Source organism: Equus caballus, chromosome 7 (genome assembly GCF_041296265.1).
Source record: "Equus caballus isolate H_3958 breed thoroughbred chromosome 7, TB-T2T, whole genome shotgun sequence".
Taxonomy (NCBI): domain Eukaryota; kingdom Metazoa; phylum Chordata; class Mammalia; order Perissodactyla; family Equidae; genus Equus; species Equus caballus.
The window spans coordinates 34,112,504-34,139,242 of NC_091690.1; the positions used below are offsets into that span (position 1 = coordinate 34,112,504).

A 26,739-nucleotide genomic window follows, 5' to 3' on the forward strand; every position below is an offset into this window, starting at 1 on the left:
TCGTAGGAATTAGGGGCAGGCTGGGGTTAAAGCTGAAACCCATCTGCACAGACATATTTTATGTTCTATTAACAACTTTATTCCCCAGGAGAATGTGTCCCTCTCCACCCCTCTTTAGTTCACCCTTGGGTTTATATCCAAAGATCTCACAATATCTTCTTTTTATGGGTAGAAACATACCCTGGCAATCTTCACGCAAGAGGCCTGAAGAGCACTATTAAGAGCCCAGAATTCTGTGCCCCAGACTGGCCCCTCACTGCTGCTTGGCTGCTTGCCTCCAGAAGGCAGAGCAGGAATGGCTGCAACACTCTTAACCCCCGGGAGTAAATGGGGAGGCGGGTCTCTCTGTGGAAGGCGAGCGGTAGGGTCCTGTCTGACCCCATACATCGTTTGGAATCCGAGCGGGACGGCAAGCCCCTGTCGGGGCCTGGGAGGTATGTTTGAGCCCAGTTGCAACTCCCTGAGAAACCTCCTGCGCTCCAAGGGGGCGCCTGCACTCACATCAGCGTAACGTGAGGGACCTCTGGGTGTCAGTTCTAGCCCTCCAGCGTGCCTCAGTTTCCCGGTCTGCGTCGGGGGCCACTACTTCTCAGGACCGAAAAGCGCAGCAGGAACAGCTTCGGGCAGACGGAACGACACCTAAAGCTGATACGACTGGGATCGCAGCTTTCGGTTCCTCTGCGGGAAGTGAGCCGGAACCAGCAGGGCAGAAGGAGGAGCCCCCAGAATCTCTGAGGGCCATCAGTCCGTAGCCGGGAGGCAAAGCACGACAAGACTCAGATGTCGGCGGACCTGTCCGGAGGATGGGCGGTCGGTTTGCGCTCGGCCCGACCCCGAGGGCGGTCAGGTGCAAGGGGGCGGGGGCTCCCCGCCTCGGGCTGCGGAGCCAGGGCGGGCCGGCCGGCGGGGCATTTAAACCACGCTGACTGCCCACTTGGGACACGCGCCCGGCTCTGCGCCCTCCTGCGTCCACCCTCTGCGCTGCGGGTCCCTGCTGGGCAAGATGCGATCTTCCTTGGCTCCGGGTGTCTGGTTCCTCCGCGCCTTCTCCAGGGACAGCTGGTGAGCAGGGCTGCAGGAGGGAGGCGCCGGCCGGGCCACCGAGGGGAAGGGAGTGCCGGGTGATGAGGGACAGCCGCCCTCGGGGCACTCGGCAGGACTGCCCTGCGCGCTTCGGGGATTCTGGCAGGGTCTGATCCCGGTCGCCTTCAGCAGCGCCAGCCAGAAACGTGGATGACACATCCTCCCTAACTCCGCGTTCCCCTCACCCCCATCCCGACCCCGGACTCCTCTGTGGGGGCCTGCTGGGGAGTCGCCATCGGTTCCGTTTGCCATCCTCACCTCCAAACACACATACGTCCAGGTGTAGACCTTCAGAACCCCTCACTTTCGCTTCATTGAGCACCTGGGGGAACCTGGACTTGCAGGCTAGGCAACCGAGGCGCGGGGGGTGGGGGGAGTTGTTGAAAAAGTGGCCATCGGACTTGTTGAGCGTCCCTTTTGGCCTCTTTTAGCCCTTGGATAACACACAGGCCAGAACTCAGTGGTCCTGGGAGCTTGTGGGGGAGAGGGGTGAGGCACCGGGAGGGAGTGTTTCCAGGCCCTGAGAGACCTGCCTGGGGAGAGCATAATCTCAGGTCAGAACTGCCGCTGCTCCTCATCTGGTGGTCACCTCAACACTGGATGAGCTTTCCTGCTGACCAAGGGAGGCCTGGGGAGGCTGCACCATATTGAGATGTGGTACTGTGGAGAGGTTTTAGCCCACTCTATCAGAGGCCACACACTGGAGCAGTTTGCTTGGTCTGCACAGCATTTTTTAAAAATATTGTGTTAGTTGCTGTCACTTACAAATCATAAAATTTGACATAAATGGCTAGAGTCCTGGCTTCTCTTGATAAAAGGCAGTGTAGCAATACCAGGCCTAAATTCCCAAATAATATTAATAGGAGTTGAGGAGTCCCTATTAGATAGGACAGGTGTTCTTAAGATGTCCAACTTATTCTAGTTTTAAAATGGGAAATCCTACTTCCGCACCATCTTCACTACCGGGCGAATCCAGATGGTTGGTCACCCTAGACACTTTCCAGTTGGTGACAGTCTTCATCACTTCCAGCTTTTTTCACTCATTTAGATTACTTCCTTGATCCTTTTTGAGTTTGGGACTGTTAGAAGATATTTTTCAGAAAAAGACAAAATCATGACTCTCATAAGGGATATAAAAATGAATATGTGTTGAAGATTTTGTTTTACTTATAATGAGGGAGCCAGAAGATGTTATATAATCGGTTCAAAAGAAAAGTCAGGGATGGGGGGGAATGGGGAGTTAGTGTTTAATGGGTAGAGAGTTTCACTTTGGGGTAATGAAAAAGTTCTGGAGATGGATGCTGGTGATGGTTGCACCACAGTGTGAATGTACTTAATGCCACTGAGCTGGACACGTGAAAATGGTTAAAATGGAGCCAGCCCTGATGGCCTAGTGGTTCAAGTTTGGTGCAATCATCTTTGGTGGCCTGGATTTGGTTCCTGGGCGTGGAACCACACGACTTGTCTGTCAGTAGCCATGCTGTGGCAGCTCACGTAGAAGAACCAGAAGGACCTACAACTGTACACAACTATGTCCTGGGGCTTTGGGTGAAATAAAGGAAGAAAAAAGGAGGAAGATTGGCAACAGATGTTAGCTTAGGGTGAATCTTCCAAAAAATAAAAAGGTTAAAATGGTAAATTTTATGTTATGTATATTTTACTACAATTGAAAAAAAAAAAAGAAAGAAAATCCAAAGAACATAGCCATTTATAAATTAGGAATATTGAGGCAAAATTGGTTTTTCCACAGGTTGGGAGGGAAGACTATTGAAACTCTATCAGTTCATACATGTATTTTGCATGACTTCTTGGTTACCTAGGACTTCAAGGAATTGAAAAATAACTCAAGGTCAATGAAGGACTCCAGTCAGCCAGCCTGGATGGGTGTTCTCTAGACAATGAAGTTTTCCAGTGAAACGCAATTTTTTTTTCCCTACAATCTTCCCTGCTTTGATCAAAAATAGTCTCTAAGAAAGATTATTCTTGATCACAAAATAAGGTTGGTCTCATTAGTTCTGATCTGATTGTTTATATAAGTGCAGGGAGAGTGTTAATTCACAATATAAGCCTTGTTAAGTTTGCTTTGCTGGAAATTTTCATAAGGAATCTTGATTGGACTTTTTAAGCCTATTATCATTTACTTTTCTGAGTTTAAGAAGCCAAGCCAACAGTCTTCACTAGGTTTTACCTACTGTACCTATAAATTTGGGCAAATTCCTCTCTTCTTGAGGTCCCCAAAATACCCTACAGTCCCTGGGCTTGCCAGGGCATGAGTTTCCTCATTCACCTGTAAGGGAACACAGTAAGCCCATTTTCTTTGGAGGGTTTTATTGGTATTGTCTCCATACGGTCAACCTTAGTTCCTTAAAAGGGGCCAGTTTTATCTGTTTAAATGAGCATCATTGTCAAATGCAATATTCCAGGCAAGGCCTTGGTTGCATAGTCAAATTTTCTAATTATGTCCTGGTAAAAAAAGAGGACAGATTCTTATTGAACTTTTGCAAATAATCATATTGCTGTGAAAAGCAAAAAGACTCAACAAGTTTCTCAATTCTCAGGGGTCAGGTAGGGAGAATAAGATATTTACAAATGTTTCATTTTGCTTTACAAAAACAGGCCTACTAAATTATTATAGGTTACAGATAAAGAGAAAAGGCTTCCTTCTATATCCAGAAAATAGAACACTGTAACAACATAAACAATATTCCAAACATCCCTTATCAGTTCATGTAGTCCCCTGTGGTTAATTCTTGTTCTGGTGAATCTTGGGTTAACAACCTCATAAACCTGTCCGCTTCTAGGCTAGAGAGTTCTGGAAATCCTGACTCAGTCCACTGGTATGTCTTTAAAAATGTCTAAGTGATGCCATCAGAAGCCTGTACCCAAGAGTAGGTGCCTGGTACAGTGCTTTTCTGAGACAGTTCTTGATTGTTAAAGATAAAACCTTTGGCCTACAGCTGATTGCAGAGCGTTAAGGAAGCATCAGAGAAAAACAGAAAGTATCTAAAGGTGACAGACCTAAAGAGGCATGGATTAATTTATTATGGATAATTTTCAAAAGTGAATGATCTGATGAGAATTCATGAGAAGAATAATGCAGCTGACAAGGAAATTGGTTGTTCTCGAACTGTGCAAAACAAAATAAATCCAATCCAAAAAAAAAAAAAAAAATCCAGACAATGTCTAAACATAATAAGACTAATTTCAAAGAAGATAGTGAACATTACATCTGATTTATAAAAATGGGTGAACATGTTTTTTTATTAAGATTATGATAGTTAACAACCTTGTGAAATTACAGTTGTACATCATTATTAGTCATGTTGTACGTATACCACTTCACCCCTAGCGCCCTACCCCCACACCCCCTTTCCCCTGGTAACCACCGATCAGTTCTCTTTGTCTATATGTTAACTACCACCTATGAGTGGAGTCATACAGAGTTCATCTTTCTCTGTCTGGCTTATTTCACTCAACATAATACCCTCAAGGTCTATCCATGTTGTTATGAATGGGACGACTTTGTCCTTTTTTATGGCTGAGTAGTATTCCATTGTGTATATATACCATATCTTCTTTATCCAGTCATCAGTTGCTGGGCACTTAGGTTGGTCCCATGACTTGGCTATTGTGAATAATGCTGCGATGAACATAGGGGTGCATGGGACTTTTGGAATTGCTGATTTCAGGTTCTTAGGATAGATACTCAGCAGTGGGATGGCTGGCTCTTAAGGTATTTCTATTTTTAACTTTTTGAGGAATCTCCATACTGTTTTCCACAGTGGCTGCACCAGTTTGCATTCCCACCAACAGTGTATGAGGTGAACATGTTTTTATAAAGGAAAAAATTTTGTGATATATCAAAGTCCTGAAACGTGATTTACATAATATACCAAGGATATACCAAGAATATCAACTAAAGAGATTGAGTAGGTCTGCATGTTACATTGATATAATATTTGATACTAAAGGAACCACAACCTCTTTTTGAAAATAATATGAATAAAATTAAAACTGAGTCAGCTTTGACAAAACTTTAACATACTTAATTGCTTCTTTTCAGACATTATTTGCATGTACTATAATCCAAGGCAAATCAAATTCCCTTTCTGCAAACCTTATACAAATTTGTCCATTTAGGTTTTGTCCTTCATTGTCCTCTGTCTTAGTCTGGAACAACCAGTCATTTTACTTTAGTATAAAACTTCTCTTTTTTCTTCTTAATAAACAAAAATACGTCTCATGTGTATACAAAGTCGTACCTCTCTGCCACTATTGTTCCCAATAGAATCTCATTCGTAGATATTAATTATGCCCTTTAACCAAAGTAACTTGTATTTCAGAGAAAATTGGGGGCAGGGAGGGTAGATAATTGTAAATAACCTGTTCTACACAAGCATTTTAGAAGAGCTCACAAATCACATAACACAGCTTTCTACCTCCACAAACAGCATTTACACACTTCTGAAAGTGTGAATCCAACTACTCTGTTCTCCAGCATCTCCCATGTTTCCGACAGATCCAGATTGAAATCCTTTCCCCACTGTGTGCCTTGTGTAGTTAACTTCTCTAAGCCTCAGTTTCCTATCGGTAAAAGTCAGGTGGGTTCTTGAGGATAAATGTGATGTGTGAATATTCTTGACCTCTCGTGGCTGATGGAGGGCACTCAGTAAGTGTCCTTTTACTTCTTTCTTGGTGAGTGTAGATTTGGACTCCTATCAAAGCCTAAATGCTGATGTACTTGCTACTGTAAGTACATTATGTCGAACTCTGAGGCCTATAAAGATGATTAAAACATTGCTCTACCTTCTCAGAACTAAGAATCAAGCTGGAGAGAAGGTGTGTACTCTTATTATCAAACTTACTGCTGCTCCGTGTCCCCAAGGAGGGCATTTAAGCAGAAGTGAAGAAAGCAGACCTAGCTAGACCCTCCTAGAGTAGGATGCTGGGGGGCGGACTGACCCTGAGCTTTGGATCCTTGTCTGTAACGTGAGGATCCCGGTGATGCCTGCCTTGTACAATTGTTGTGAGGATTAAATGAGGTCCAGCGTGAAAGGTACTTAGAGTGGTGCCAGGCTCGTATTAAGCTCTGACTAAACATTAATTATTGACCATAATTCTACTTACTTTTCCTACCACTTTGTGCCAGGCATTGTTTATTTGTCGTTCACTGCAAGGTGATTATTTGTTTCCCCCCTAACAGATTGGGTATAATGACGCAAGAGAAGTTATGTGTCCATTATCCAGTGTCACATAGCTAGTAAATGACTGAACTGCAGTTTGAATCCAGGTTAGTCTGACTCCCAAGCCTGTGCTCTTTCTGCCCTCCTCCTGATGAGAGTGTGGGAGGGAGAAAGATCCTATGAGCATTTGGCCTTAGTCAAATCACCCATCTCTCTAAGGCTCCAGGTCCTTGTCTATAAAATGGAGGTAACGGTGTTCCTATATCACAGCGTTTTGGTGAAATTAAATGAGAAGATACCTAAAGTGCTTAGCCCAGTGCCTAGCAGACAGTTAGTACTTGCTAATTGCTAGGTGCTTGTGAGTTTTTGTGGAAGGAGTGATTTATCCTCAGGAGGAAAAGGCAGCATTTGACTTCGTGGATCTGGAGGCATTCAGAGCAGAGGTCACAGAGCCAGCAAAGGTAGAGAAGTGAAGTCATAGCCTGTCTCTTCAGGACTGGTAACATGTGGCTGCAGCTGGCAGGAGCATGGGGTGCCGAAGGTGCAGTCCCTGCAGATGGGGCTGAGAGGCAGGTGGCATGAGGTATGCAAGCAAAAGTCCGAGACCCTGAGGAGATTCTGCCCAGGAAGATACTACTGCCCCTCCTTCTCCTCTCCTGTCAGACCTTCTGTGTCAGGATGGGCTGGATAGCTTGTTAGCAGCCTTTCAGAGTCCTCCTTATCCCTGGGCCTGGCCAGTGCCCTGCCTCCTGTGCCAGCATCTGCATGAGCATGTCTGGGGGCAGCTTGCAACATGGGCATCTTGCCAGAGAGATGACTGTGGCTGGTGCTTATGGGGCTGGGCCCATTTCCTGGGGCCCTGTGAGGAAGAACAGCTCAGAACATGGAGAAGAGAAGCCTGTGGGAGGAGGAACCAGCTGGATGAGCTGCTGGATGAGCAGGAATGGGGGGGAGGATGGGCACTGGACAGGCAGGAAAGCAGGAGCTATGAACTCCCACAACTGCTCTTTTTCTCCACACCCTGATCTTCCCAGTGAGCTGCAAAGGCCAAGGCTGGCTGGTGGCTGCAGCTAGGCTGAATGGCTCTACCCTCTGAGTGTGCTGAGGGCTCACATTGCCAGATCCATTATATCTCATTTAATCCTGACAGCAATCTTGTGTGGCAGGAGTTTATCTTACTTAAAAGAAGATCAAACTGAGGCTCAGAGAGGTTAAACAACTTGCCCAAGGTCACAATAAGTAGCAGAACCAGAAATTAAGACTCAGCCTCTTTTGGTCTAGGTCTAACGTTCTTTTCCCTATTCTGCCATGGCCTTAGATAAGTTGCTCCAGATGCTGCCAAAGCAGCTTTTTCCTGCCTTATTTTCCTGGTAACTACAAAGAGGTGTTTGGTAAAGGCAGCAGAAAGGGCTCCTTAAAAAGAGCTATGGTGGTGAGAGGCTGCTCTGAGGAGGAATGAGATCCTGGAGGAGAACCTGGAGGGCTAAACCCATTATCCTTGCCCCCACCCCCCTCCACACTAAGAGTCAGGGCTGGTCTGCCAGAACATGTGACTCTGCAGCACTCCCCTCCCCCACCCACTCGTGATTGCTGTCTTCTGCCCCAGCTGCCTTCTGCTTCCTCTTCCACCCTGCTGTTTCCTCTTTCCCTCCTTACAAAGCAGACTTGTGTGTGCCTCCCTGGCTTTGAGTGAGGCTATCTGACTCAGACCCCATGGACTGGTCTAGAAGGCAAGGGTTTTGGAATGGTCTATATGGTTGGCCAAGGCCTTATTTCTTCCATTCAAGCTGTACCAACTGAGTGTTGAGGTCAGAGTTGAGCTGTTCCAAAGTGACAACAGAATTGAGGACAGACACAGGGGTAGTGTCCCTGAAGCCCATGACTCCCCCGATCTGATTTCCCTGAGTTGATGTGTGATGTGGGGACTCTAGGGGAGCTGCTCTCCTTTTGGCCCCTGGCTCATGCCTCATCCCCTGGATCCTTCATGCTCAGGAGGAGGGGTGGACGAGGGTGAGGCATGGGGCTAGGCCTCTAGAGAATCCTGAGAGGAAGGCCATCATCATACCTCCCTGGGCAGGACCATAGCTCTGCCATCATCAACACATTTCCATCTGTGCTGTTTGCATAGCCTTTCTTCAGAAGAAAGACCAACTTAATATCTGTTGACCACCTCTTCCAAAACCTACCAGCTCTCGCACTCTTTCAGTTATTCCAGTTGTCTAAACAAAACCTCATGCTGTAGCTTAAAGCCATGTCTTTTCATTCTGTCTGAGTACTCAGGGTTCCCCTACTCAGCTTCCTTCTCAAAGCAAAACAATCTATCCTATATTTTCCTCTTTCCTAAAAAAGATCATTATTTTATCCACTCATTTATTATATAAAGTCCTAGGCAACTTGTAGCTACTACCCAATGGCTCCCTTCTCTGGGAAGGACTTGGGGTCCCCTGAGCAAGTACTCAAGTCCCAGGTGGAGGAAAGGTAACAAGTAGATGATTCCTTGGGCTAGTTTTCTGGCCCAAGAAGGCTTGGTGCCCTCCGTCCTCAGAGGCCTTCCCAGACTTTGCCTGTCCCTGTCCCGTCTTGTACACTGAAGGCCTAGCTCAGGGCTCTGCTCTGTGGTGTTGGTTCCAGGCTGGCCTTTTCCCTACCAGGATGTCTCCCAGTGGCAGTGGATTTGGCAGTCAGTAGGTGCCTGTCAGGTGGCACTGTCACCATTAGTCTGGTTCTTATTGTTCCCAACCCTCTATCCTTTTTGGATCTCTTGAGTCCCAGAACAGACATATCCAAGGACAGGCCGCCAAGTCCATTTGCTCAGGGCAAGTGCCAAGATCACCTGCAGCCACAGCCAGCCCAGCCTGTTACGTGGCCACCTGAGCAGACTTAGACATCTACTAGCAGCCCCTGATTGAAGCAGGTGGTGGTGGGGATTGGTCGATGAGAGAGATTAAGTCCCCACTGACCTTACATGGGGGTAAGGACGGTCAACAACATGGTTGCAAAGCAAGGAAGCAGGATACAGGGATGGGGGGATTACGGGGTAGCCACTGGGGAAAGAGGATCTCTTTCCAGCATCTCCTAAGGTCAGCGTCCCCTTGCTGTGCTGTTTTTTGTTGTACTGTTGGTGCTAGTAGGTCCGTTAGGGTTTTTGTTTGTTTTTTTTTTATCTGTTGGGGCTTTGGGACACATTGTTCCTTGTGGTACCTTGGAAGCATTCCTAGTGCAAAGTCTTAACAAGATCGATAAAGCTATTTTCGTACTCTTTTAATAACTGGACTGTCAGATAGTAATTAAGAGATAGCTAGTTCACCTCTCTATCTGACTTGGTTACTCAGTAACTGATGTCAGGTAGGGGGAAGTGGGACTCTAAGAAGTGCCACTTCTTGTTAGCAAAGATTTATAGGGTCATAGGGCAGCCAGCCCCACCTGGAGCAGTCTAGGGGCCTTGCCCGCACGGTCCTTGGTCCTTGGCCTGCTTGCCAGCCTGGTCCAGCACCTGGACTGCCATCCCTCCCCCTTCACAGCCACCCTGGGGCTAGTGATGCAAGGCCCAGCTGTGTATATTTTTCCACCTGCTCCCTTTCTCGGGCCTCTTGATTCTGAAGGATGGCTTGTGAGAAGGGAAGTGAAACCTTCGGGTTCTACACACTGCAGGAGCACGTCAGCTGTCTTTCCTGTGAGTTACTGCGAGTTTGTCAGCCTTGACCACAGTTTAGCCTAGCCCTTAATTTGACAAATGTCACCTATCCCCTTTGAACTATGGCACCTTAGCCTTTTTCTTAGAACAGCTGCCAGAGAGGAATGGAAAGAGGATTGGACTAAGAGAAGGCCTGGCTCCTGGGCTGATCTGCCCGACTAGCTATTGGACTTTGAGTTCATCTCTCCATCTCTCTGGAGTCCAGGCAGGAAATCCCAGAGAAGGCCAGTGCCAGGCCCAGCATCACATAGCACATTTGAGGACCTCCTGCCCACCCCGGGAATCATGACTCACTTGCTATCTTGGGTGTCATGTTTTCTACTGGAGGTTGGGGTCAGAGCTGGGAGAAAGGTCAAATCAGGCCCCTGGCGGAGGGCAGGCTAGAATCTCACAGGTTAGGATATCAGTGTGATCCTCTGCTGATCCTCCCTGTCTGCTCCTGAGGGAGCATGTGGGCAGGTCACAGGAGGCCAAGGCTCTGCTCTGTCCCATTGTAGGCTCCTCTATCTGCACTGGAACCTACCTCAGGCAAGGTGAGGGCACTAGTAGCTTTAGGGGATCTTTGTGTCCATCTAGCCCAGGTATGGGTAGACTGGGGAAGTAGGGAAGAGGGAGCTGTGCTTGCCTCCAAGTCCCTACCTGCCCCATGAATCCAGCACCTGGAACCCCCACCACCCGGAGGAGTTTGGTGCCAACACATAGAGCAGCATGGGCAGCCTCGGCCCCCTCCAGCTAGCTGCTCTTCTTCATCTAAAAATCTGAAATAATACTAGTTGCCATTTTTAAGTCCCCACGGGGTGTCGGGGACAGTAAGACCTGATGTATGCATCCTCCATTAACTTATCACTAGCCCTCTGAGAATGGTGATGTACTATTCAGATAAGCAAACAGGTTTAAGGAATGAAGCCAGGTTTTGCCTGATTCCTAAGTTCTTGCTCTTTTATCATATAGACATCAACTCCCTGAGATGCAGCACCCACGGGCTCCTTATGGTGTTGCTGTGTGCCCGTGGAGTGGCTGGCAGAATGGAAAAGGCAGAGGGAACTGGCCCTGCCTTCTGTGAGGAAGCCTATCTTGGGCTTCCCAAAATAATCAACAGGGCAGAGCCCTGGGTCTTCGCCTGGCTTAGCTTGGGTTGTGCCCAGAACTCTCTGACCTAGAAAATCCCAACCCCCTTCAATGACTTCCCATCACCCTCTAGAGAAAATCTAAACTTCACAACTTGGCACCTAAGGCCCTACATGACCTGTTCCCTGCTTCCTTCCCAGCCACTCTCCTTCTATGCTTGGCTCAGCCCCACCTTCTATATATCCTGAACTGTGTAGAATTCCCCAAACAGGTAGTTTATTTCATGCCTCTATGCTTTTGCATATGCAGTTCCCTCTTCCTGGCACATGCTCCCTGCCCCAGCCCTGGTTGACCTGGCCACTTCCCACTTGTTTTTGAAGATTCCAGTAAAGCCTTACTTCTAGGAATCCTTTTTTGACACTGCTGCCATCCCCGCTGAGCTCAGTGTCCCTCCTTTTTGCTTCCATGTCATGCAGGGCTGCCCTCTGTTATAATACTGTCACACCAATTCTGTTTGTCTCCCCACTGACCTGTGAGCCTCTGGAGGGCAGAGATCTCTCTTACAACTTCTCTTGCTTATTGCTGGATCCCTAGCACAGAGCCTGACACATGGTAGGGACGTGGACGGATGTAGATAGGAGAGCAGTCTTGTTTCTGCCAGAGAGAATCAGGATGTCAGAAAGGGGCATGAATGTGTCTGCTGTTCTGTCACAGCTCCTCCTACCCATGGTTGAGAGGGAGAGGACTCCAGATGAAGCAGATAAGGAGACCACCTGTGACCAGAGGCAGGAGAAAGTCAAGGGAGAGTGGTCTGAGGTCCCTCCTAGCTGGGCGGGTCCTGGTGCTTGGGGTTGAAGCAGTGTGGTGGTGGGGAGTTGGGGGTGGGAGGAGAAGGGTGGCTGGCAGCCAAGCTATACCTTTGGGCACCTCATTGACTCTGACCAGCTTCTAAGAGGGCTCAGCATGTCTACTGAGTTGCAGCCTGGCTTCCCAGGCAACACCAGCCGCCATGGGTGGCAAGGGCCTCACTGCCACACCTGTTATGGGAGAAGAGTCAGAGCTAGGGACTCAGGGATCTTTCATACCCAGAGTGGATCTGATTTGTCACCATGGTCAGTGCCTGCATCCATGTGGCAGCCTAGAGAGGTTCAGCTGAGCCCTAACGGTCTTAAAGGTGGTACAGCAGGGACCTAGGGACTAGGGTGAGAGTAATATTGTGTTCAACTGTCTTTGAGATAGATGTGGTTGGTGCTGTCATCCATGTGCACATGATGAGGAAATCAGAGGCAAAAAAGGTTTAGCAACTTGCATTTGATTACACAGTAAATTAGAGGCATCACTCAAAGCTTTCAGCTTTTTCCCAGGCAGGGCACTGGATTGGTGTCATCTGTAGGGCTGTGGTTTTCTTCCATTCATTGCTCTTTGAAGAAGGCCAACTGGGCACCCTCTCCAAATTCAGAGAATCTCTCCCAGATTCTAGAAGTCCCTGAACTAGGAGTCCATGAGCCATATGCCAATTGGAAGGACCCTAAATTGCTTCCACTACGCTTGCTGATGTCAATCACTGGGACAGTCACTTGGAGTAACCCTAGATTCCCTGGAGAACCTCTGTGATCCACCCACGCACCTCCAGGAACTGATAGCCAGAGAGGCTGGGTTGTAGAGGAGCATGAAATCCAGACTAAATAGTTGGAACTCTGTTCTTAATGGAATGGAGAGCCACTGGAAAACGTTAAGCCAGGTAATGGAGGGGGAGCATGTGTACCTTCATTCTTTTAAAAAGATACCCTGTTGGGCAGTGGAGAGCATGGAGACAGAGAGCCCAGCTAGAAAGGGGTGAAGTGAGAAGGCGCCTGGGACCCCAACCTAAATTCGGGCTCTGCTGAAATACCCCTTTATTTCACAAATGGTAGCCTTCATGACATGTTCGGGGAAGTGAGTTTGGGGTTTGGAGGCAGATCCCTAGAGAAGGCAGAGTGAGCCTCCAGTGTCCTGTCTCTTGGGTTCTTGGAGTTGAGGGATGGAAATGGCTTCGGAGCCCTTCCTACTCTTCTTCCCCACCCTTCTCCATGAGATCTTTAATCACCCAAGGCGCTGGGCCTTCCCTAATGCCTGCCCTTTCTCTTGAGCTGGGGGTCCATTATGAAGTCTATTTTCCATGTACTTCCATGTACTGGCTCCTGGCTGCTGACCCGGCTCAGCTGATGCTCTGCTGGGGAAGCAGACAGTGACTCAGGAGGACATTGAGGCCCTTCCCTAGAGCCTCAGCAGAAGGAGAAGGGCTGGGTGTACACTGGAAACTTTAGTGGTGCCTGGCTCAACTGTTCTTTCCATCCCAGACCAGTGCATGGGATGAGAAATGGGGGCCTAGGAGAGGGCACATGTGATGTGTGAGCCACAGATGGAAAGAATGATCTTTCTGTCTAGTGGATGGCCTAGACTGGGAGTAGGAGGAGGACCTGCATTCTGTCACCAGCTTTCCCACTGTTGCCACATTTGCAACTATGGTCTGGGCTCTGCTCTAGCTGGGCCGCAACAGGTGTTATTTCTGCTGTGTTCTTGGCTTTCCTGGAGTATTGACTTCACTTTATTTTTTATTATTATTTTTTTTTTTAGATTTTTTAGTTTTTCCTTTTTCTCCCCAAAGCCCCCCGGTACATAGTTGTGTATTTTTAGTTGTGGGTCCTTCTAGTTGTGGCATGTGGGATGCCGCCTCAGTGTGGCCTGACAAGCCGTGCCATGTCCGCGCCCAGGATCTAAACTGGTAAAACTGGGCTGCTGAAGCGGAGCGCACAAACTTAACAACTCGGCCACAGGGCTGGCCCCTTGACCTCACTTTAAAGTCACATCCTCCTCCTACTTCTCTCTCCCTTCTGCTCCCAACATTTCTGATATTTTAAAAATGATTCTCCCTCCCTGCCCCCATCTCTCTCACACACCCATACATGGAGGCACCCTGACCTTAGTGAGGCCCAAGAGAAGTAGAGGTGACAGGAGGTGGCAAGAACAGGAGGAGGTACTCTGGTGTTGTCTAGGGTGCTGGTACTGAGCCAGCTCTGTTAGAAAGCCTCAGGAGTTGGGACCAGGGAGATAGGGCCCCCTGAGAACCCTGGCCTCTGGGCATCTGTTCCTACCCTCCCCTCGGCCTCTGCCCCAAGGAACTTGTGTCTGGAGAGGAGCCTGAAGTTAGAGAGTTAGTGGTGCTGAGGCCCTGGGGCTGCCAGAGTGGACACAGGTGGGATACTGAGTCTGAGCTTCCTGCTAACCCAGATGCCTGCCTTTTCCTGCAGGTTCCGAGGCTTCATCCTGCTGCTCACCTTCTTCATTTATACATGTTATCATATGTCCAGGAAGCCCATCAGTGTTGTCAAGGTGAGGCTGGCCTGGCAGTAAGAAAGAATGCAGGAGATGCTGGGCCCCAGCAGAAACACACTTCAATAGAATTGTCTGGAGCTCGGCCCATAACCATCCTTATTCCCTTGCCTGGTCACCGAGCCTGCTCCTTCACCTGGCTGACTCCCACTTTCAGCAGCTCTTTTTCCTGGAAAGTTTCCCTAGGTGCTCCTTTTGAGTTTATTCACCAAGACAGTGGTGTTGGCGGCTGTTAGTGGAACAAGAGAGCAGAGACCAGGATCTATGGGTTCTACTCGTAGACTTCCCCTTGCCCTTAACCAAGGTTCTGATGTAGCCACTTGTCCCTGTAGTCAGTTCCTAGAGGAGGAGATGCCACAGGAAGGAACAAGGAGAGAGCAGTGCTGATGTGGATGGGGAGGGAAGTTACTTGCTCCTCTGTGGGCTGAGTGGGCTCTGGGGCCATGACGTGACTCCTGACCTGTGCATCCCATTGCTGCTCCAGAGCCGTCTGCACCAGAACTGCTCAGAGCTGATCCACCCCATCAACGACACCCACAGTCTCAATGACACCACGTGGTGCAGCTGGGCTCCATTTGGTAAGAATGTGGCAAGTTGCTCTTCCCTGTCCCTCACTAGCCCCTACCCAGGAAGGGGTTGTCTGAGGCCAGAAAGGGCTTCTTGCAGGGGCAGTCAAGCAGCCAGCTTTCTGTTTCTCCTGTCTGCTTTCAGACCAGAACAACTACAAGGAGTTACTGGGGGCTGTGGACAATGCCTTCCTTGTGGCCTATGCCATCGGCATGTTTATCAGGTAAGAGAGATTAGAGCCTGCGACCGTCCAGAGCAGTATTGTTCCAAACTGCCCCCTCCCCTTGACTAACCTGGGGGCAGCCAGGTTGAAGGGCAAATGCCAATGGCCCCCTCAGGTGGAAATGAGACCGAGACTTCCACACATGCAATCAGCCCACAGCCATTCTGGTTTCCTCACCACGGTCACTGAGCCTGCTCCTCCCCCTGGCAGACTCCCATTTTCAGTAGCTCTTTTTCCTGGAAAGTTGTTCCTGGATGCTGCTTCTGAGTTTATTCAACTCAGATGGCAGTGTCATTGGTGTGGCTGAAATATGGTTTATCCTGGACTAGGATCCTCCAAGGATGGCTCGGGACGCAGAGATGGCTAGGAAATCCCTGTCCTGTCCTGGACCTAAATTAGCACAGCAAGCACGGCTTTTACATAACAAGCATGGTGTTTGCTGTCACGAATCAAAGATGAATAAACAGGGTACTGCCTTCAAGGAGCTCATAGCTTAATGAGGGTGACCAGTACATCAGCAGCTAGTTACAAAACAGTATGGTGGCTCTGTGACAGAGGTGGCTACAGGGTGCTCTGGGGGCTCAGAGGTAGGTACTTAGTCTGAGCTGGGATTGGAGAAAAAGGGTTAGGGAAGGCTTCTTGGAGGAGATGATACTTGAACTGATGAAGAACAATTGGGCTTGGCGGTAGAGAAGTGGCTAGGCAGAAGGAACAGCCTAGGCATAATAAATCAAGTATCAAGTAAGTTAAGTAATCAAGGCACAATCAAGTAAATCAAGGCATAATAAATCAATAAAGAAACAGCATGATCTGGGTGTGGGGGGACTAATGCCAGGTTTACTAGAGTGTAAAATTTGAAGGAAGTAGTAGCAGGAGATGGGCTGAAGAATGAGGTCATTGTGTGCCAGGCTGCAGGCATAGGAAGGAGAGCCATCGAAGGGTTTTACCCAGAGGTGTCATATTCAGATTGACATTTCAGATGGATCACTCTGAGGGTGAGACTAGATAGATAGGAGATAGATTTGAGGGAGGGCAAGACTGAAGGCCTGGTCATCCTAAAGACAGACTTACAATAGTTCAGCTGAGCTTTGAGGAGACCTTGGCTTAGAACAGGAGTAACAGAGATGGAGAAGAGCAACATGCCAGAGAACTATTTAAGAGACAGAATGGATGGGTCTTGGAGATTGAATGTGAGGGGTAGGAGACTGAGGAAGCTCCATGGCTCTGTCTTGAGTGGCCAAAGATGGTGGTGCCATTCACTCAGAGAGGGGTGGTGGGAGAAGGAGGAAGAAAAGTTCGGTTTTAGAGTGTTGAGTTGTGAATGTTTTGGGGGCATCCAAGTCAGGATGTCCAGAAAGCATCTGGATGAGATCCTGGAGCTCTGGGGAGAGATCAGGACTGAAGATATGCATTTGGAGCTATTGAACACATAGCAGTGGTAGTTAAAACCACAGAAGCGATGCAAGGGACTGCTCCCCAGAAAAATAAGTGAAAAGGAGTGGGAATGGTCAGCCAAGGGGAGGAAGATGGGCACAGTGATGTCGTGGAGGCCAGGGAGAGAACATTTCAGGAGTGTGGACAGCAATATCCAATGAAGCAGAGAAGTCTAGTGAGTGGAGAACTGAGGGTGTCTCTGGCATGCGGTAACACAGAGGTCATTGGTGGTCACCGGGGCCAGCGTCGTTTCGGTGGCATGGTGGGGTTAGAAATAGATGGCAGATTGTTGAGGAGTGCAGAGAGGGCAGAGATTAACCACAGATCTACTCTCTTCTCCAGTGGGATTTTTGGGGAGCGGCTCCCCCTCCGTTATTACCTTTCAGCTGGAATGCTGCTCAGCGGCCTTTTCACTGCGCTCTTTGGCCTGGGATATTTCTGGAAAATCCACATGCTCTGGTACTTTGTGCTCATCCAGGTACGAGCCTCCGTCTTGCACTCGGGCCCTGTTGCCATCACAGAAATGATCCTGGAGGCCGTTAGTGCTTCCCAGCTGCCCCCAGGTCATGGCAGATTTGGGCCATGAACACCTCCTTTCCAACCCAGCGGGCCCCGGCTATGCTTCAGGAGGTCTGAGTCCCACTTCCCACAGTTGTGCATTTGTTCACTCAGTTGTAAGTCTGAAGTCTGAACTGTAAGACTTACAGTTGTAAGTCTGCGCTGAGCAGTATCCTGAGGTCACTTAAAGGCCTGAGAAGCTTGGTCTCTGTAGCGAAGGATCTTGGGCCAGAGGAGAAATTATGTCATTGCATTAGAGTGTGTGTCTACGCGTTTGAGGGAAGGGGAGTCTGCAGTGTGGACTGTGGAGGCCCCTCAACCATGATATTGAACCTCTTCAGCCCAGCAGGGGTCAGAGCAGGGGTTGGCAGCCCGGCCCAGGCCTGTCCCAGCTACCTCCTCTCTCCCTGCAGATCTTTAATGGACTTGCCCAGACCACAGGCTGGCCCTCTGTGGTGACCTGTGTTGGCAACTGGTTCGGGAAGGGAAAGTAAGTGTGATGAGAGAGGAGGAGTGGGAGGTCCTCCGAGAAGGCTGGGGGTAGGGGGCAGGTACTCGTGGCCCCCTAGTATAATTTCAGGGGGAAAGAGTGGAAACTTGCCTCCATCTTGCTGACTCACATGCCGAGACACAGACGTTTCGTTTAGTGACTAAAAAGCAGCACTGATTTTCTCATTGATGAGGTTTTAACCCATAAAACAGGCAATCTTAGTTATGCTTTTTTCTCATGATAGATGAATTTCTATTTTACATGAAGACAAAAATGAAGCCTATAAAACTGTGCTTTTCTTTTTCTTCAACTGGCTTTCATGCAAAAAAAGTTGCTTTGGGGCAGGATTTCTCAACCTCAGCACTACTGACTGGGGCTGGATGATCCTTTGCTCTGGGGCTGTCCTAAACATCACAGGGCGTTCAGCAGCGTCAACCCACCAGACGCCAGTAGCATACTCCAAGCTGTGATAATCAAAAATCTCCAGACATTGCCAATGTCCCCTGGGGGCAGAATCGCCCCTGCTTGAGGAGCAGTGCCCTAGGGTAACAGCCACAGGGCAAGAGAGAAGGATGGTGGGGGCTCGACACCCTCAGGGCAGCAAGAGTCCCTTCTGGAAGCCCTGTGTGTGCTGTTCAGGGAGCTGGCTGAGGGGAGCGGATGCCAGGCCTTGCTGTCGCGTGTCTGACACCCCCTCCTCCCTGACTGGTGTCTGGGCAGCACTTGGCCAGGGCAGTGCGATGAACCCTGTGCTTCTCTTTTCACATTTTCTACTCTCTCCCTTCTCCTTCCTTGCCCTCCCTCCCCTCCAGGCGGGGGCTCATCATGGGCGTCTGGAATTCCCACACATCCGTGGGCAACATCCTGGGCTCCCTGATCGCCGGCGTCTGGGTGAATGGGCAGTGGGGCCTGTCCTTTGTGGTGCCAGGCATCATCACCGCTGCCATGGGCGTCATCACCTTCCTCTTCCTCATCGAATGTGAGTGGGCCCCTCCCTCCCCACAGGGCCCAGCATTGAGCCTCCCAGTTCTCGCGGGTTCTAGGAGAAGGCAGCTGGCTAGAGTGGGAAGATTACTTACGGAGTTGGAGGACAGATGTGTGACGGGACAAACAACCTCACTGAGCCTCAGTTTTCCCATTTGTAAAATAAGAATAACAACATCTACTTCCTAGGATAGTTGAAGGTTTCAGTGAGAGGATGTAGCTAGGACGCTTGGCCCATAGTCAGTGCTCGGCAAAGGCTGGCTGAATCTGAGGTGTGAGAAGAGGAAGGTGGAGTTGACGGGGCTCTCACAGTGAGCAGTCCCCACATCTGCTGTTCTCTTCCCCCGTCTCTGATGGCCTTGTGAGTGGGCTAGGCTGCGTAGTATGGCCACTTTGTAGCAAGAGAACTAAAGTCCACAAGGTACTAGTGACAGAGCTGGTTGTTAGGGGAGCCAGGCTTAGAAGGTGGTCTTCAGAGCCCCTGTCCAGGCTCCCTCGCCAGGAAGTACACTGGCTACCCTTGGGGGGCAGGGGGCAGACCCAGTACAAGGTGAGGGCCTGCTGGAACGCTTCTTAGAAGGCTTTTTTTTCAGACCCAGAAGATGTGGACTGCACCCCTCCTCAGCACCATGTACGTGTGAGCCCCCTTAACCCAATCCCTGCCCTCCTCCTCCATCTGCAGGGCTGCTCCCAGAGAGGACTGGGCACTTGGAGGGAGTCACTTTACAGGCCCAATGTCAGGCCCTTGGGTTGGCTCCCCGACAGCCCCATGGTCTGGCAGGAGGTCAGTTCAGTCCAAGAGAGGGACATAGACCTCTTCCAGTGTGGCAGCCCCTACCTCTCACATGGGTTATCCCTCCAGCCGGTGGGAGGTGGACGTGCCTACAGCAAAGGCTCATATCTGCTCAGGGTGGACCAGAAGAGAAGGAGGACAACCCTGAGGACCCTGGGAATGGGCCCTACTCTAGCAGGGAGAGCAGCCTGGACACTGCTACCAGATGCTCCAAGGAGCCAAGCACTCAGCCTGCTGCCATCAGCTTCCTTGGAGCACTCCGGATCCCGGTGAGAAGTCTGTGGAATGGAGGGAGGTGGGAGGCTCTCCAGATTTTTCTGTTGGGTATCAGGAGATGAGGATGCTCAGGGTCATCTCTGGTTTCCAGAATCTCTTTACACAAGATTCTTAGGGTGAGTGGCTGACTTGGGGAGGGTAACATAGGGGCTTGTCTTGACACAGCGTTTGAACAGCAGGCACAATGCTTTTACTAAGATTGAGTAGGTATTTAAGGTTTCTTTGTGTGGTAGGTGGTGGAAAGGCCTGGGGTGGTGCCAAGCTAGCCTTGGGGCTGCCCTGGACAAGGGTTACTTGCATCCTTTCCACGTGCCCTCTGTTACCTCCCCAGGGCGTGATTGAGTTCTCCTTGTGTCTGCTCTTTGCCAAGCTGGTCAGTTACACCTTCCTCTACTGGCTGCCGCTCTACATCTTCAATGTGGGTAAGCTCCTGGGGAGAAGAGGTGGGGCGGGATCTCTGAGGGGAGAGGAAACCTGTCATGTGATTCCAGGATATAGGCAGGATTTCTGTGGAACCGCTCCTAGAGCAAAAGGAGGTTTTGTTTTTTAAACGGGAAGCTAACACTTGCACATCACCCCAAGACCTGGATTCCAGCCACCTTTCCTCCTTTGGAACTGAGTTGCGGGTTAGGAACTCAAAGCTCTGTTCCATAATCCTCCCTAACTTCTTCTCCAGCTGTAAGTGTAGGAGAAACCCACCTCCAGGCTGCTTGGCTCATAGATGGGTGGGATGGAGGGTGATGGAAAAGGTCTGCCTTTTGAATGCCTCATGGAGTCCCCTGAGCGTCCCACAGCCCAAGCAAGAGGGCCTGGTGAGCTATCCCACTGCCTGTAGCCTGGTGATGTACACTGCTCTCCTCTCCAAGGGGCCACTGACGCCTTGTGCCTGGTCTGCTGGGCTGCCCGTCTTGTGGACCTACTCTCCCCTTCCCCTGCCCCTGCCCCAGGATGTAGAGATGAGGAGAGGTCACTTTCGTGGTTGAAAAAGGACGTTAATGTCCACCTGGCCTGGGTCTCTGCTTTCCTATGGCTCAGGTGGCTACGCTATGAAGGAGCAGCCCCTGGAGCTGCAGAGCTCCATGTGCCGAGGCGCTCTCACCCTCCTCCAAGCCCTGTGGGAAGCCAAAGCTGCCTGGCCACACGCTGTACTTGCACTGAGCAGGATACTGTGGGGCTCAGTCAGGGCCAGATCTCAAGCTGTAACTTGCCCCACAGCCTGTCTGAGAGGCCTCTCTCAAAGCCAGGGGGAGAGCACCAGGTGGCTCTGTGGACACTGTTTTGTGGCCTTGGTGTTGACTTCAGAGTATGAGTCAACCTTGAGGGCTGGGCTACAATTCAAGCTTCTGGACATTCCTTTTTCTAATCCTAAGGGAAGGCCTGGGATCTGAGGTCCCCATTTTCCTGCAAGTTTCTTTCTGGCTCCGTTTATGTGAAGAGCTGCTGGTGGGGCCCTGCCGCTAGGTCAGGAGCAGAGCAGAGCAGAGCAGAGTGGCTGGCTGGGCTGAGGCTCAGTGAGTGCAGTTGTGCCTCTAGGGGAGAGGCGGCCCAGTGGGACAGGGCTCTCCAGGGCCAGATCCCAGCGCTTTCAGGGGAGGGCTATCCAGAGAGGTCAAGGCCATCCTGCAGAGGGAGAAGGCAGTACTGGAGTCGGGGCCAGAAAGGGCATCTGGCCCCAAACTGCCGCAAACTCACTTGAGACCTGGCCAATCACCTCCCCAGAGCACTCACTCCTTCCTCTGAAAAAAGAGGCAGTGGGGCTGAGTCAGGTGCTCTGTGGAGACTTTTCTGGCTGTGGCACTCCAGGATGTTTGCCCTGAGCCCACACGTCCGACCACACATTTGTGTTTTCCATAGCTCACTTTGGTGCCAAAGAGGCTGGGGACCTGTCTACGCTCTTTGATGTTGGTGGCATCATAGGTGAGGCCCTGCCCTGCTCTGCCTCTAGTCTGCATTCCCCTCTTCTTTTGTGGGGGTTCAGAAAGAAGGGACAGGTCCAATGGGACGTGACCTGAGTAGGTGGCACCAGAAGAAAAAGGGCTCCTGCCCAGCTGGATGGCCCTAAGAAAGATGGCCACCTTTGGTCTTCTTGTAAGCAGTGGGTACAGGGAGGGCTGCGGGAGGCAGAAGCTCTGCTGGCCCTGGGTGCCAGGCCCAGGCTAGTGCTGGGCAGAGGGTTGGGGCAAAGCTTGGGGGACCCGTGACCAAGAGGCTGCGGCTGTGCCTAGGCAGCTGTGTGTGAGTTGGTTTGTGTTCCAGGTGGCATCGTGGCGGGGCTCATCTCTGACTACACGAATGGCAGGGCCACCACTTGCTGCATCATGCTCATCTTGGCTGCCCCTATGGTGTGTATGACCTCGAGGGCCAAGTGCATGTGCTTATGTGTGTGTGGGCCACTGAGCTTGGGCATTTACACACACACCTGTCTCTTTGCATGTGTGTACCTCTCTGTGCACAGCCTGGGGAGGAGGAGCCAGGGTTAGCACAGGAAGAGGTCCAGACTGAGGATGTTGGAAAGGGATTAGTAACTATTTGGCCTTGGTGGGAAAGTGGGAGACCAGCTGCTAAACTTCTTGACCAAGGAAAGAATAAGAGATTGAGGTGAGACAGGAGAGAAGACTTTTTGGGAAAAGGGAAACAATAGATTACCACGTCATAGACCCTCCATCTCTGGACATTTAAAGACCTAGAGGTCTAGTCTGAGAAGGAAGAGGAGTAAGGTGACTGCTGGAGTTCCAGGGCAGGAGAGGGTTGGTGCAGACTTCTGGGCTCCAGTCTAACAGTAAGCCGTGGGGAAGCCTTTGTGACCCTGCCTCTCCCCTTCTCCTCGCAGATGTTCCTCTACAACCATTTTGGCCAGAATGGGATTACCAGCTCCATAGGTGAGGAGGTGGCTGCAGGTCCCGCCAGGCCACAGGAAAGGCACTGCCTTGGGGGCCCGCAAGGCTGGCTTGGGGGCATCGGTGGGAGGCAAAGGGAAAGGGGAGGTTCTCGGCCTGTTTCCTGGGGGTCTCGCCTGCATTGGGGCTGAGGCTGGTGGTGGCCCCTCATCTCTAACTGGGCCATCTCTGTTACTGCCTCAGTAATGCTGATTGTCTGTGGGGCCCTGGTCAACGGCCCTTATGCGCTCATCACCACTGCTGTCTCAGCTGACCTGGTAAGCAGGGCCACCTCCCGGGCCAGGGATCACTTTGGGGGCTCGGTCAGGGCCTCTGTCTCCAGGTCCATTTCCCCTACCTCTCTTTCCCCCTCCCCTGGCTTGCAGAGACAGGATCCTCAGAGGCCTCCAGAAGCCACCATTGGCCCCTCTTTCCTCTCTCCTCCAAGCCCTAATCGCCACCTCCCCCAGAGTCAGCTCCTCTCCCAGTTCTGGTCCTGCTCAGTGCTGCCTCTTGGTTTGGGCCTCCCCACTCTGCTTTCTCTCCCCAGGGGACTCACAAGAGCCTGAAGGGCAATGCAAAGGCGCTCTCCACGGTCACGGCCATCATCGACGGCACAGGGTCCATAGGTCTGTGATTCTAGCTTTGCGCTCCTGGCAGCTGAGCCCTGAGCCTTGTTGTGGGCACACACCCTGGAGGACTGCCCTCATGGGGGCAGGGAGGTCCGGGGCCTTTGTCGGTGCCCTTCTCTGATGCTGTGTTCTGCACAGGTGCGGCTCTGGGGCCTCTGCTGGCCGGGCTCATCTCCCCCACAGGCTGGAACAACGTCTTCTACATGCTCATCTCTGCTGATATCCTGGCCTGCTTGGTAAGAATTCTCGGGGCATACAGATGGGTATTGGCGGAGGGGGATTCCTGCCCTGCCAGGCTGGAACCCTGGAGGTCCAAAGCAATGGCCATTAGGGACTCTAGGACAATGAGAACAGCTGCCCTTTCCTCAGAACCACTTTACCTCCCATGGCTGATGCCCTGCTGAATAGAACTGTGTGCCCACCTCGTTCCCTCCTACCTAGCACTGGGGACTAACCACATGCTCACTGCTAATGTTGCCCTCCCTTCCCTCTGTGCCTTGGACTCCCCGCAGCTCCTCTGCCGGTTGGTATACAAAGAGATCCTGGCCTGGAAGTCGTCCATGAGCAGAAACAGAGGGTGAGTCCTCCAGGAGCTGGAGCCCCACCTCCCCCAACCTCACTTCTTATGGGAGTCAGTGCTCAGTGGCTCTGTACCCAGGCTGAGCCCAGCTCCAGCTCAGACCTCTGGAATGCAGAGGCAGCCCGGGGATGTGCTCTGTGATCCCCACTCCCGCCCCCGCCCCACTAACCTGTCCTCTGTTGTCCCCATGTGTCTCCATAGCTCTAGTCTGGCCCTAACCCACCCGCTGTAGTATTTTCCTCAAGTCTCACGACTTTTGTGAGTATTTTCAAGTCCATGACTGATGTGCCATTAGAGTGGGGCCTGCATGCAAATCCTCTCTCCTCCAGTGTGATTTTTCCAACTTCCTCTTTTTTCTTGGGGGCCAGTTCCAAAGACTCTCCACCAAGCAGAGCATGATGCTTGGGAAGTGTTTCCTAAGGGGTCTGAGCTGCCACACAGGTTGGCAGCCTCTTCCCCTTAGGGAGAGCAGTAGGGCTTTGGACGTAGCCCCCTAGGACAGAGGGGGCAGAGTCCAGGGAAATAGTCTTCCCTCTGAACTCAGACTATGAGCTGCAAGTTCAGAAACCAAGGTCATCTGGCCCCTCTGCCTGGGGTGTGCAGAAAAAAGCAACTACCAATCAAAGCTTCTGGAACGAAATTCGAATCAAGCCTCGGTGGCTGGCCTGGTGTGCTCTTTGCCTGTTGCCCAGTGGTGGTGGGTGTGGAGGCGGCACAGACAGGGCAGTGACTGAGGCAGCGCTGGCAAGAGGCTGGGTGGTGCGCTGGTGCCGAAGTCGGGCAAGGCTCTCTCCAGGGCCTTTCTGGCTCTTCTTCTGAGCAGGAGGCTCTTGCTAAGGAGCTGTGGACCTGGTCCGGACGGTCAAAGTGAGGAAGAACCCCTGGGGTCACGGTAACCAGCACACCCTCGGGGGAAGCACTTCCCTCTAAGGAAAGTGTCATCCAGGTTCACGGGGAGAAAAACTGAAAGCAAGAGGCATTAGTGGAGTATCTGTCCCGCCCTGCCCTGGAGGAGGGAGCAGGGCCATTGGAACTACAGGTTCCACCTGCCTTCTCTGGGCCAGGCCTGAGGGAAGACTGGGAGGGGAAGAAAAGCAGCAGAAAGAGAAAAGGATGAATATTTAGAAACCATCTGCTCTGTGTCTGGAATTGAGTCTGACTTTAGATTTATTAGCCTACCTTTCAGCAACCATCAGAAGTAGATATTCTCATTTAGAGATGAGAGAACAGAGGCTCAGAACTCAGGGAATATGCCTAAGACCCCAGCTAGTCCCAGCAGAGCTTGAACTTGAACCCGGGTGTGTGACGGTTTGCTTTTTTCTGTACTGCTGCCGTCCTGTGCTGGTCCTTGTCTGAGGAAGGCCCATGCGTGGGGAGCAGAGTAATTTGCTAGGGCAGAGGGAGCACTGGGCTTGGAAATGGAACTCCTTGGACAATCCTGACTTCTCTGTTCATGTTCATCTATAAGACCATGGGCATATTCTCTGAACCTCCACATCCTTATGTGTAAATAGGGATGCTTATCCCTAGATACCTGACAGGGTTGATCTGAGGCTGAGACGAGACGGAATATGTGATATTGCTGTGTAAAGCAGGCAAATGTGATACGAACACTGCAAGGTTTTTAATATTATTCTGGCTTGCTAGTTCCTGCTGAATGGGTAAAAGGGGGCCCTAATTATAGAGAAAAGGATGAAAGGCAATTATTCAGGGGCTCTAGGAACCTGACTTCCCTGTCGCCACCGTTGGGGCAGGAGCTTCTTAAGCTGTGTCTCACTTTCTCTTCCACTGCCTCTCTCCTCCCCATGCAGATATAAAGAAATATGAAGCCCTGATTTGAAGAGAAGTCTGGAGGGCTCCACCTGGGTCCCAAAGTGCTCCCCCTGGGCAATGGAAACTGCCACCGATGGGTGAGGCAAAGCCTCTTAACACCAGCCGGCTCGGCCCAGCCCGGCCCACAGGGCTGTCAAGGGACCAGGAGATTCTCCATGGAAAGGGGACTGCCAACATGAGGAAACGGAAGACTCAAGGGCCTGAGCTCTGGAAGCTGCCAGCAGAAGGTCTGGGGATCAGAGCTGAGTGGTGTCTCATCTTAGTAATGGATCTGCTCAGACTCCTGCTTGTTCAGATTCCAAGACAGAAGGCAGAGGCATGACAGGGCCAAGGCCTGGAAAAGGACTGTGTCTCCTTCCCCTCTTCAGTTTGAGCCTCTGTAATCAGCCTGTCCCTGTAGGTAGGTAGATCAGGTACCTGACCCTGTCTCAGAGCTGCCCAGCCTCTCTTGGTCCCCTTGTCCACAAGCCAGCTTTCTCTGTGTTTCCCCAAGTTGGACTCTGCTCTTTTACCCTCCATCTGACCCTTTTATGGCTCCTGGCCCACTGGCTTGCGGTTTTATTGCTGTATCCTCCAGGGCCAGGCCTAGGGTGAGGCAAGGGAAGTGTCACTCTTAGGCTTGTGCCCGTGCCATCCCTAATAGGGTGGGCCTCCCTTGCCTCACTCTCGATCCAGCCCTCTGAGTCCTTCATGGAGGATGACAGATCAGGGCATTGCTGTGGGGTGGGGCTGGGGAGTGGGGCCATATAAAAATACCAGGGTAGGGGTTAAGTATTTTGATAATGAAAGGTTACCAAGTGCTCATGTCTGCCAGCTCTACTCAAGGAATGGAGTAGACAATGGACACAGGAAAAGACTTACACTCTGAGCATAGGTGCCAGGGTGACAAGACTAGCAAGAAAGGAGAATCCTCCTGATTCATTCAGGCGGGTGTTGCCTGGGGTTCTCTGCAGCCGGCCTTTCTCCCCTGTGTTCCTGATGTACTTTTTCTGGCCTCCCCCAATCCTGGAGTGGTGCATGCCAGACCAGCTCTTGGCATTTCTGGCTGACCTCTGAAGCCGCCCGTCGGCAGCAATACAGATTTCCTTTGCCA

At 51.0% G+C, this 26,739-nt stretch overlaps 1 protein-coding gene across 2 annotated transcripts; it reads left to right on the forward strand.

Moving 5' to 3' along the window:
- The first annotated feature begins 279 nt into the window (after positions 1-279).
- On the forward strand, positions 280-26,739 carry SLC37A2 (solute carrier family 37 member 2). 2 transcript variants are annotated; one of them, XM_001502204.7, is made up of 19 exons: positions 725-1,062; positions 14,319-14,400; positions 14,885-14,978; positions 15,112-15,190; positions 16,967-17,102; positions 17,596-17,672; positions 18,485-18,651; positions 19,250-19,287; positions 19,566-19,718; positions 20,057-20,147; positions 21,580-21,642; positions 21,982-22,067; positions 22,556-22,604; positions 22,806-22,879; positions 23,152-23,230; positions 23,372-23,469; positions 23,746-23,810; positions 24,015-24,071; positions 25,625-26,739. In XM_001502204.7, the coding sequence occupies exons 1-18, from the start codon at positions 1,004-1,006 to the stop codon at positions 24,043-24,045; spliced, it is 1,521 nt and encodes a 506-aa protein (XP_001502254.3). In that variant the 5' UTR covers positions 725-1,003; the 3' UTR covers positions 24,046-24,071; positions 25,625-26,739. The 2 variants fall into 2 exon arrangements, with proteins under 2 accessions (XP_005611733.1, XP_001502254.3); XM_005611676.4 differs by lacking the exon at positions 24,015-24,071 and having other exon boundaries at positions 280-1,062.